Here is a 12,615-nt window from a genome sequence, read left to right as displayed (position 1 = left end):
GTCACTAGTTCTCAGGAAAGCGATCATCACACATCTATCGCCAACGTGCAGGTCTAGACTAGAAGCTCTCAGTTATACCCAAAACCTGCTCCCACGACCCTTATCCCATCGCCGTTGGACTTTTGAACATCAAGTAAAATTGTCATTGGTGTAACTTTGTTTAAGGTAGACTACAACTTGCCAGGAGGTGGCCCACACACTATGATTCCAGAGCCATTCACCGCTTCACAAATAGCATGAGATATGCAGGATCAAGCACCGGAACTGCAACGAACTGCCACAGACTTCACGAAACTTGAGTTGCGCCTTTGTAGCCAGTCCGTCTGGCATAGCCTCTTCCACTAGCACAGCCATTGGGAACCAGGGTTATTATATTGGTTCCTCTTCTACTTGTTTAACTGTTGGGTGATTTTGTACTTGTATTAATCCCCAGTACCTGGGCTGCATCTTCCGCCTATTTAATACAATAGAGAGAAATGGGTCCAACCATTCAACACAAGGCTAATGCTAATATAACTATACTCTCTCAATAGTAAGTTACATTATCATTCCCATATTAACATTACAATAGTACTACCATATTTACTCGTGTATTAGACCCCTATTTTCCCCACTTTTACAGCCAAAAAAATATGCGATAACCTCAAATTTTGTGTAGTGAACACATGACTTCTAGGCTATAAAGAGCTATAAATTGTACACGTAAACATTCTACACTGTTCTTTAACAAACTTCAGAATGTATTAAAGTTACAATGGCTATTTTTGTTGGAAGACAGTATTTCTAAATGTAAAAAGTCAATAAATGATGAACACTACTTTTAGGCCTACATACAAAGTAAAATAATCCATTTTAGATACTCATATCACGTCATTTGTTTCATCTCATTAATTCCACTGATGAGGTCAATGTCAGGAAGCGCATGCGGTCATAAAAACTCGCTACGAAGATTCGTCCCACTTCATACTCGACCCGTAGAAGAAAGGGATAAGGGTATCGTAATTAACATATTATGCAATCATCATCATCATCATCATCATCATCATCATCATCATCATCATCATCATCATCATCATTTCCCTTTATCCAGCTGTAGCCGGGTAGGGGCAAATATGGTTCCTCTCCACTTTCTTCGGTCTTTCCACCACTCCTCCTCCAACACTGTGTCCCAGTCCAGGTTTCTTTCTATAATGCTGCGTTGGATGGTATCCTTCCATCTCAATCGTGGTCGTCCACGGCCTCTCCTTCCTTGGATTTGCATTTCCATCACCTTTTTTGGCATTCTTACATCGCTCATTCGCTTTATGTGCCCAAACCATCTTACTCGGCTCTTCTCTATTCCATCATTCATTTTTTCCACTCCAATTTCTTCCCGGATTTTCTCATTCCTTATTTTGTCTCGTCTACTCTTCTGTATCACACTCCTCAAGAATTTCATTTTGGCTGCCTGTATTTGACTCTCATCCTTCTTTGTCATTGTCCAAGTTTCTGCACCGTAAGTTGTTATGGGTATGTAATACATCTTGTACATAGTATCCTTTGCTTCCATTGGCACATCTTTGTCCCATAACATATTTCTTATACTATGATAGAAACAACTTCCAGCTTGAATCCTTTTACTAATCTCAGCATCCAGTCGAGCATTCTCCATTAATTCACTCCCCAGGTATTTAAACGTTTCCACTACTTCCAGGGGCTTGTCTGCAAGTCTAATCTGACCTTTCCCTTCTTTCTCCCCTCTAGTCATAACAAGAGTTTTACTCTTTTCTACACTTATTTTCAATCCACATTCTTCAATCTTCCCATTCACCACATTCAACTGTTCTTGAACCTTCCTGTCGTCTTCTCCCCAAATCACAATATCATCTGCAAATAACATCATGTTCATTTCTCTTCCTCCATATGCTGCTTTTGCTGTTCTTATGTCGTCATCCATTACTATTGTAAACAGGATTGGTGATAGAACACTTCCCTGTCTCAGCCCACTAGTTATTTTGAACCAACTTGTCCTGCCAACTAGTGTTTGCACGCAACTACAACATTCCTTATCCAATGCCATGATCATTTTTATTAATCCCTGTCCAATATTGATACAAAATAACTCAATGGCCAGTCATTTGTCCATGCCAGTTGAACAGCAGGCCTTCTACAGAGTAAACCGGAACACTGCTTTCATTTTACTTGTCTTGCGCCGCCAACTTCCCTGCCAAACAGAATGCTCCCTGCTACTAGCGTGTTCTCATTCCAATCCAAGTGACGTCATCTTCACTGCAATCGAGACCGAGAGCATTCGACGTCCCGTCTTTTTTAACCTTTTAAAAATAGTTTAGTTCCCGACTAAAGTGTCCAAACTATGTGCAGCTATTCCCAGCTAGTGTCTGAGTAGCAGAAGCCACTCCTTCTGAATAAAGCCATGTTGTTGAAAGCGTGCCAAACCACCAGCTGATAACTAGCATATGTTATGAGATGTATTTCTGAATGTAATACATAGTGACTGGAAAAATTATTTTGATAACTGCGGCTGTTGAAAGCTTGACCCTTATTTTAAAGTATATTTCATGCTTGTTCTCCACATTTATCACATCAGGATTTACCTAAACAGCTGTAAATGAGATAACAGTGACCGCATTAATTAGATTAGATGTGCTATCGCTCGGATAAGTGCCAAAAGTTCCACGATGGAAAGAATAAAAATAAATAACAGGAAAGTTTGCCGCATTTATGGATACCTACAGGTGTAGTGGTAATGCATTTTATTATCATAATGTTTAATTTTGTATGTTTGTTGTCTCCCATTTTGTTTGGAGTCTCCGAAATTCGTTGAAAGTAGGGACATAAAAAATCAATAATATTATTATAATTTGTTAGGTACGTCGGCGAGTAAAACAATTGTGATTGGATTGTTCTTATAATGTTTTAAACCCACTTCTCCCCCCCCACCCCCCAAAAAACCCTATATTGGCCCGAGTTATGAGATATTAAATGATCACTTTGTTAATGATCTCGCCCGCCTATATCAAGAGGCCTAGCAACAACTGTGCATATTTCTTAACTAAAGTAAACTCATTTCCCGTGTTTTGTCATCAGAGCTGCATAAGGCTTGTACCCGCTTCGAAGTGGAATCATTGTTCTTCTCCGACAAATTACGTTGGGAGGTCTTGTATGCAAGATTTTTTTGTTTCATTTTCGTCTTGAAAAGCCAAGGGGGTTCTAATACGCGAGTAAATACGGTAGTTTCAGCCACTTGGAACATCTTCAGCTATACACATTAAAATACACAAAACATCTAAAAATTAAGAGAACGCATTAAAGTGAGTATGTGGTAAAAGACTTGATAACAACCAGTTCATACGTCGTATAATGTAACATGGCAGAAATGTGTTGAATAGCAAAATGTTGTGTTGTAAAATAATTCTTAATCTTATGATAAACTGTGTATTTGACAAACATCTGAGAATGAGATGAAGGGAACATTTGTGGATGTTACTGTGAGATGTGTGGCCCAGGAGATACTGACTTGGAGGAATAAATGTCGGGAAATGAAAAGAGGTAATAAACTTTCTATAATATAACTTACAACACAACATTTTGCTGTTTCCGGACAAATATTTCAGGTTTCCTATGGGAATCTATTTCTGCAAAAAAGACCTTGACAATGTTGAGAGATAGACATCACACAATAGTAAGATCATGTTTCAATGACCATTAACTTAAGACTCTTTCCACATTCACATCTAAATGTGTTAAAAATATACAGTATATATATATATACATTTCGTACTGAAAAACTTGCAAGCTTTCAATTGAAAAATTCAGAATCATAAATTCACTTACCTTCCGTGATATGCATTTCCAACTGAGAGTACAGGAAATCGACCAGACAACGACGAGCTATGATTTCAGCATGAGTATCATTTAATGATGATCCAGTCACACTCATGTGCTCTCCATTGATACATTTAGTGCCAGTGGTGACAGAAATCACTTTAGCATCTTCCATCTGAGGACCAGTGGTCATTACAAGGCCCGCTAGAACTTTACGGCGCGAGTGCGAGGGATGACCCTCCATCAAACTCGTGAACTTGTTAATCACTAACCTGCAATAAGAGAAAATGCAATGATTAGGCAGTGCTGTGACAAGCTCTGCTACACTCAATATTATTCTGATGTATGGCTGGTTGGCCAAACTCAAACTCTGACTTCAAAAAGGCTATCTGGAACATTCAAATAAATTTATTATTTTCTGGGCTATCAGGTGATGGTAGATTTCTTTAAAGAGGAGTTTCTATGATACGTTAAAAAGATCTTCTAGAGGTGCATACACACTTGTATCAGATCAGCATATTTGTATAAAGAATTGATACGCGATTATGATACAGCCATCTTTTGACAAGGCTGCCCAATTTGCATCACGTATCTGTATCATCTATGTGTATCTGTTAGTTTTCCACCTATCGGTCTTGTATCATCTGTTTAGTGTTGACTCTCCAGCTATAGTTTGCTGCTGCCAGATCTTATAAGAGCCGCAATCAGATAATCCACCTTTTTTTCCTTTAACTTTTCACGACTTGATACGGCTCCCAATATCTTTTTGCGATTTCCTCCTACGTGTCTTTCTTTTTTAAACCGGTTACAATGGTGCGGATCCTGTGGGTCTCACAAAACTGTCTTTTATTGATAACTTATCAACTGTTGAACATTTTCCATGGACCACACCAAAATCATTTTTCTTCAAATCGGTAGATCCCCAAACAAAGGCTGATGCAAAACTAAACGAAGTCGTACGGACGGTGAATAGGGAAGAGCGATGGGGGAGCTGAGCATGTGCAACACATGAAGCGATGATACGGAGTGCTGATCAGGGAAACGCCCCCGTCCACATTGTCCATATCTGTACCACGTATCTTCCCTTTGATGCAATGGCAAAAGACAGGCTTTCTGTGGGAAAATTCCCAATCCAATCATTGTATCATATTTGATACACAATCTTGATACAGAACTCTGTTTTCACAAGGCCAATCATGATACAGATACGGTGATCTGGCACAAGTGTGGAAGCACCTTAAGGGTACATTCAGTTTAAAACGTAGAGTTTAAGATTTTTTCTGTAGCATTTCTTACAACATAATGAATTTCAACAAAAAAGTTATGAAATCCAACCACTTATTGCCCCTGTAGTTGAACCTTCCCTCCCGATGGTATCACCACCTTGACAAAGGCAAAATACATTTTGCCGGGTGTTTTGGAGGCTTGCATGTTCAAATTATCCTTAGAGCTATGCCGGCAGGAGCATATTCTCCTGGTAGGGCCACCCAAGCCAGACAGGTCTAAGGTGATGATCCAGACTACGAGTGATACCCTGGTCTTCTAGGTTGGGGGTTGGTATGTGGGGCTAACAACTCCACTACCACAAAACTACATATTGTTCAGAAACCATATCAAGATAACCGGACGGTCCCAAACGTACGACGACTAAAGCGCGCTAAATGGCAACGATAGGATATATTGGAACATGGAATGTGAGAAGTATCTTGCAGGCCGGGGCTAGTAGAAAATTGGAGGAGGAATTACTTAAATATCAGATAGATGTGGCAGCATTACAGGAGATAAAATGGAAGACAATCGAGATGACAGATCTACAGCACTACTGTATATTTTGTTCAATAGTGGGGAGGAAGAAAATAGAATAGGAACAGGGTTTATGGTCACGAAATCGGTCAGTCATAATGTGATTGACTATGAAGCAATAAGCCTCAGACTATGCCGGTTAACACGTTCACTGCGTATTAGCAGAGCGTGACATACCCGCCAACCTGAGCAAAATATTTGTGTGGGACTCTTTAAAAGTTGTAATTACTGAAGTTTTGTACGTTGGTAGGACGAGTTCTATCGAACTCGTGGACTTATCCCACTCACGCGCCTGGTGCGTGACCCGCACGGTGGTTGAAATCGATAAGTAACACTGGGCACCAGATGGATCACGCGCCATGCACATCGGTAGATTACTGTGCATTATTTACCTCGGATAGCAAACAAATGCATAAAGTATGTTACAGATATAATATATTCATATTTACACTTCTCTATTACAGAATTCGACAAACAAAAATGAAATGCTTTGGCTAATTGGGTAGGTCTCGTGATGCTGAAGGAACCACATTGCCGGCCATCAGAAAAGAATATAAATAAAATGATAACATAAGCATCACGACGCAGTCAAAAATGATTCACGTTCTTTCAAGTTACTTATAAATGTGATGAGGAATAAATGACAATTAGAAGTTCTTTCGTGTTAAACACACATATGATGCAAGAATAAACGACAATTACAAGTTCAGTTCTTTTACTGAACATATTGCAGTAGTGGAATTTATTTATTTTAAAACCGGAACCGCTCGTAATTCTCCTGAAGAATATATTAATAAACAGAAAATACAGTGTATTAGCTCGCATTGAAGTGGTCTTGCTGCTCAAAAATCCCATAAATGAATGATGAAGTATGACAACTCTGGAGAGGAAATACGCGGGAAACGGAATACGCATGCGCAGATATGGCTACGGATGAATCTGCTAGTAGACTGGACGTACGCGATGTGCGGGATGACAATTAGAGGCTTTCTTACCGTGCGGGAAACCTGTGATTTACATTTCCTGGCAAACGTCCCATGACGCGCTAGGCGCGTGCTCCGCACCTGCTTATAAAGTAGCGTCACGCACCCAGCGCGTGATCCGCATTGAACGTGTTAAGATTGAAGAGGGAGATTTGCCAACGTATCACTAATTAGTGTCCATCCCCAACAGAGGATGCCAAACAGGAAGAGAAAGAACAGTTCTATGAAAAAATGGAGCAAGTATATGACAAGTATGATGTTAAAGTTGTCCTAGGGGATTATAATGCCAAAGTAGGCAAAGAGAAAGAAAACCACCCAGTGGCAGGATATCACAGTAAACACCAAGAATCCAATGAAAATGGGTGGAAACTGATTGACTTTGCCTTTAGCAAGGAGCTGGTGATTAAGAGCACAGGTTTTCCCCATAAGGAGTTCCATAAATAGACATGAATATCACCGGATGGTCTGACAAAGAACCATATAGACCATGAGGTGATAGATGTGCGACATGCCTCCAATATAATGGATGTGAGAAGCATGCGTGGTGCAGACAGTGATTCAGATCACATACTGGTGAGGATCAAGTTCCGAGAAAGACTGGCAATTAAACCCTGGGACAGAGCTGAGCAGAGCAAGATCTATAATGTAGAACTGTTAAGGGATGAGAAGAAGGAGGAAGAGTATAGAGACCTGCTGCAAAGAAAGCTACAGATGGGCAGAAACAGAGATGTGGACATCAACACAATGTGGGAGGAAACCAAGCTAGCAATAAATACAACGGTGCAGGAAGTACTTGGAGAGAGAAGGAAACAGAGTAGAAATAAGTGGTATGACGAAGAAGTGGATAAGGTTCTGGAAGAGAGAAATCTTGCCCGACAAAGAATGCTACAGAGATCCACTCGAAATAATATGGCAGTTTTTAAAGAGAAATGGAGAATACCAAAGACATCGATAAGGAACAAGAAAAGAATAGAAGAAAGGGAGAGAGTGGATGAAATGCAGAAGAATTTTGAAAACAAACAAGGTAGAAAATTCTTCCATGGGGTTGGACAAGTAAAGAAGGGATATCAAGCTAGAGTGAATATGCTTAAGGATGAGACTGATAGACTCATTGTTGGGAAAGAACGAATTCTGGAAAAATGGGCAAAACATTTTGAAACATTACTTTCTGTGAGACCAATAAATGAAGAAAGAGAAGGATCAGACCGTATGGAAACTTCAGAGAGAGATGAGGAGGGTGAATATGGAGTTGAGTGTGAGGGGGAAGAGAGGAATGAGGAGAATGGAGATGAGGATGAAGACGATATGGGATCACCATTGATTGAAGAAATAAAACAACTGAAGAGAAAGCCCCAGGAATGACCTCATAACGGCAGAAATGGTAAAACACGGAGGAGAATTGTTGGTGAAGAAAATGCATGAGATAATTAAAAAGGTATGGGAAACGGGTACAATGTCGGAGGACTGGACACTAGCAAATGTATGTCCTATACATAAGAAGGGGTCACGCATGCAATGCGAGAATTATCGAGGTATATCCTTACTGAATATAGTATACAAAATCCTCTCTACAGCCATAACAAAGAGAGTTAGTAGTAGAGCAGAAAGAATTATAGGGGAGTACCAAGCTGGTTTCATATCTTATTGGACAATATTGGTTGGTTTAATTGTTTTTGTATTTTTTTAACCAACATTTAATAAGTATAGACTCGTTTTTTAACTGAATCACTTGTACATAATATTGTTTTTACATACAGCATATTCCACCATGTCAGAATAATCAAAAATAGCCAGTTGTTTCCACAAATCATAAATTTATACAGAAACATATTAACCCCTCAGCGCCGACCTCTATACGTGGTATAGACCCTATTTTCTTCCGTAGCCGCCGACCTCAATACGTGGTATAGACCCATACATGGTTTCACATTTACAGCTATAGCGCGAAGACTTTTGGAGTTATTGATAGGCAAATTGATTTCCTTCCAAGAAGACATTTTCGGGCTTATCAGTGTTGTAAATAAGAATTGAAAATCGTTATAATGTAGTTGTTTTTACAAGGTTAAGCAACTGTCAGGTAAGTCTGAGCACCATTCTCTGCTTTTTCTTAAAAGTCTGTTTGCTTCATTCTTTCCCACAGAGTAAAATAAAGAAATGATGATCTGAGAAGTTTGTCTTTCCGCGTGATATTCTTTGCTCTATTTGTACATTGAGAGTACAGTTTATTTATTATGTTGTCTTTATTTCTCGGCTTGTAATATTTTCGTAATTGTCCACGAGCACTCTGTGTAGGCATGAGTTAGTGCTGCTTTCTGTCTTACGATACGAGAACCAGTTGTTCATGGTATATATCTCGTTTGAAAGACGATGTCTCGACCTTTCATCTGAAATATGTATCGAGTTGATTTGTTTCGTCATAAATGTTATTCCCCTCATTCAGTTTCGTCCTGCTGCTTTTGGTCTCGCTGCAGCTTCATCAGTCCATGTCACGCACCACGGTCAGCCATCGTTTGACTGACAGTAACGTGCTTGAAATATTGTATAATTCAGATGAAAGTTTAGTTGGAAGTAGTAGTGACAGTATGAGCAGCACTGATATTGAAATAGATGATGCGACAGTGGTAAATGATAACAGTGAGGATAAGGAGGAAACAGTACTTGGAAATTTTGTGTAGGAGACTATAGATAATTATACAGGTCAAAGGGAAGTTTTCAGCAGTGAATTATGATACCTAAATTCTCCAATAATATTCACACAGGTCACAGAGATAAATATTGAGCAATTACCTTATCGGGTTCAGCTGGTGAAAGGTTTGTTTACAAAATACGCTAGCTCGAGTGGGGAAAGAAATGTTCAAGGCCGGCGTGCATTACATAATACAGTTCCAAGGTTGCAGGAAATACATTTTATCAGGAAATTAGCACCGAACAGTGAGAAATCCAAACCTCAGAGACGTATCGTGTGTTCAAAACATGACGAAAAGAAGACGTCAGTGTACTGCTGCCAGGAGAATGACATGGGTCTCTGTCTCGAAGAGTGCTTTGAACACTATAACACGAAACTAAATTACTAACGAAATGTGAAACAATTCTGTAATTATCTGCATGTACTTAGTTCTGTCATAAGGAATTCCAAATTTCGTGAATATCGGGCTACTCTTATACTTGTAGTAACACTTTAAGTAAATCAATGTATTTCAGTCGCGCGTACTTGAAATCTCATCCGGCCGCGGGGTAGGAAGCTCTTTAAATGGCTGCGACACTGAGGGGTTAAATAACATCCAAGTTAACATGACAATTTTAAATATTTTATCAGTATACAAATATCCAGGATCCTGGATATTTTGATCATTGAGTATAGGAACAAGGGCTGATTGTGCCCAAAATGTGGGCGAAACAAGTCCCATTAAAACATTACTAATGTAAAGTTGGCTGATTATGCCCAAAATGTGGGCATAACAAGTCCCATTAAAACATTACTAATGTAAAGTTCTTTAAGTACATAAAAACCATATTGTACTGAACAGGTGGACTCTCAAAAAGTGTTATTTTGGAAAAATATAAGTTGCTCAATATGGACCCAATGATGAGATGTATAACTTGCAATAAATCCCCTCATGTCGGAAAAAATTGTATCTAGTGTTTCTATATCCCTGTGTTGGATGGTTTTAATTCGTCCCCTGGAGAAACTTCTTAACAAGGTTTCACTGTATACACAAAAAACAGAGAGGTGATGTATTCCCTTGTAATCACATTGTTGCATTACATTATTTCCAATGCTTTTCAAGCATACAATATGCAAGCACTGTTTTAACGAGTCCCTATGGTGAAAAAACCTCGAAGTCAGAAAGTTGGCTGGCAGGGCTACAGAGGTGAAGGTATATAATTTCCATCCCTAGATTGCACTCCAAAAGCCTGAATTAATCGCAAACCTCTTCGGAATGTTCATTTAGAGTGTAAGCGTATGATGCTGTTGGAAGGTGATTCATCCATCAGGTGGGTAGTTAAGTCTTGAGCAGACCCCATGATGTTATTCGACAGGAATCAGCTCTGTGCTGACACCGGATTTCACCCCGTCCCTACCCCATTATCATCTTACACCCAAACGTGCAGGTCGCCCATAGGAATCAAACAGAAAGATATACACTAAGAGCCAGGGAATAAATATAAAAATAAAAACAACGACAAGAGCTCTTCAGATCCCACTAAACTTGGTAAGAAAACCGAACAATCAATATTAAGATAGTTGAGCTGTGAAAGGAATGGAAGGTAAGAGGATTCTTAAATTAATGTGAAATTTGGGACACTGAGAGGAAAAGACCATGCAAATACAAAGAATCGACAAAAACCAGTAACTACGGTATATTTTTGTCTCACTTGACTTTAACAATGTCTAAAAACTCACCTGGCAATATGATCAGCCAGCACTTGAGGTAATGCTAACTGCTCAAATGTGACAGTTGGTGTCCCAGGAGAGTTCATACTCCTATTGGGCTGCATTGGTGAGCTGAAGGGGGTAAATGTAACATTGTATAGCTTAGCCAGAGCTGCTTTGGCAGCAGCAGCCTTGCCCAGCTTCTTGCTTGGACCTGAAATTAAAGAGTAATTTAAACAAAAATTTGAAATTGATTCAGTAGCATAGCAGTCAAGGCAATGGCTCCGTAATGTAAAACACACATGGAGTGCCAATTAGGTCAGTTTTTATTTAGATATACAATTATCTTTCATTCCTGCTGTTCTTTTTAACATTATGTCTTCTCAAAAATGTCCTTTTTCAGTTTAATGTTTAGTCAAGTCAAAAAGTTGACTGGCAGGGTAACAGAGGTGACGGCATATAATTTATATCACTAGATTGCATGCCAAAAGCCTGAATTAATCGCAAACCTCTCCGGAGTGTTCATACGGAGTGTAAGCATATGATGCTGTTGAAGGTGATTCGTCCTTAAGATGGGGAGTTAAGCCTTGAGCACCCCACAATGTCATTCGACAGGAATAGGCTCTGTGCCAACACCGAGTTTCACCTCGTCCTTACCCCATTATCATCTTACACCCAAATGTGCAGATCGTCCATAGGTGTCAAACAGAAAGATCTACACTAAGACCAAGGGAATAAATATAAAAATAAAAACACCGCCAAGACAGAGCAATTAAACCAATGAAAGTTTGTACTTGATCTGGCCCGGAATTGAACCCTATTCAACCTATTATGAACCCATACCAACTTACACAGCTAGACTGTGGACTACAACAAAACAAGAGGAGAGTAGAATACAGGCAGCAGAGATGAAATTCCTAAGAGGTATCGAGGGCAAGACCAGAAAGGAATTAGAAATGAAGAGATAAGGAAAAGGACAGGAATCTTGAAACTTCAAGACAGGATAGAAACAACAAAGCTAAAGTGATATGGGCATATGATGAGAATTGAAGAAGAGAGAGTGCCAAAAAAAAAAAAAAAAAAAAAGTTTTTTCAGAGAAGTTAACAGGAAAGAGACCACGAGGAAGACCCCAAAAGAGATAGATTCAGTGTGGGAGTGCATAGAGAAGAGGGGAGGAAAACCAGAAAATGTACTTAAGGAGAAGTGGTGGAGAGACAGGCAGCGATGGAGCTCCTTGATTCACAACCCGACCCAGGAAGCTGGAAATGGGAAATGAAGATGATTACTGACCCCTTGGACTAATGGCCAACATGCTAACCATTTAGCCGTGGAACCAGACTCCAAATAGATAGGATTGGTATTTTTTTACAAGTTGCTTTACATCGCACCGACACAGATAGGTCTTATGGCGACAATGGGATAGGAAAGGTCTAAGAGTGGGAAGGAAGCGAATGTGGCCTTGAGGTAAACAGTGGGGTTCGAACCCGCTATCTAACGAATACTGGATACTGGCCACACTTAAGCGACTGCAGCTGTAGAGCTCAGTAATAGATAGTTTTGAAACATAACATGTTCAGAGCCCCTTAAAGTAAATACCCGTAGTACATGATTTTACTATAGTACACTTT

General features: G+C 39.6%; 1 protein-coding gene across 1 annotated transcript in view; it reads right to left on the bottom strand.

Moving 5' to 3' along the window:
* Positions 1-12,615, bottom strand: part of Adar (Adenosine deaminase acting on RNA) — a 164,840-nt gene that overhangs the window by 49,614 nt on the left and 102,611 nt on the right. The window contains exons 14-15 of the mRNA XM_067156056.2: positions 11,017-11,200; positions 3,835-4,097 (exon numbers count right to left, since the gene is read on the bottom strand). Coding sequence (XP_067012157.2) covers positions 3,835-4,097; positions 11,017-11,200 — 447 coding nt within the window. The remainder of the gene's footprint in view (positions 1-3,834; positions 4,098-11,016; positions 11,201-12,615) is intronic.

Source organism: Anabrus simplex, chromosome 12 (assembly GCF_040414725.1).
Source record: "Anabrus simplex isolate iqAnaSimp1 chromosome 12, ASM4041472v1, whole genome shotgun sequence".
In the NCBI taxonomy this organism is placed as follows: domain Eukaryota; kingdom Metazoa; phylum Arthropoda; class Insecta; order Orthoptera; family Tettigoniidae; genus Anabrus; species Anabrus simplex.
This window is presented reverse-complemented; position numbering and strand designations above follow the sequence as displayed.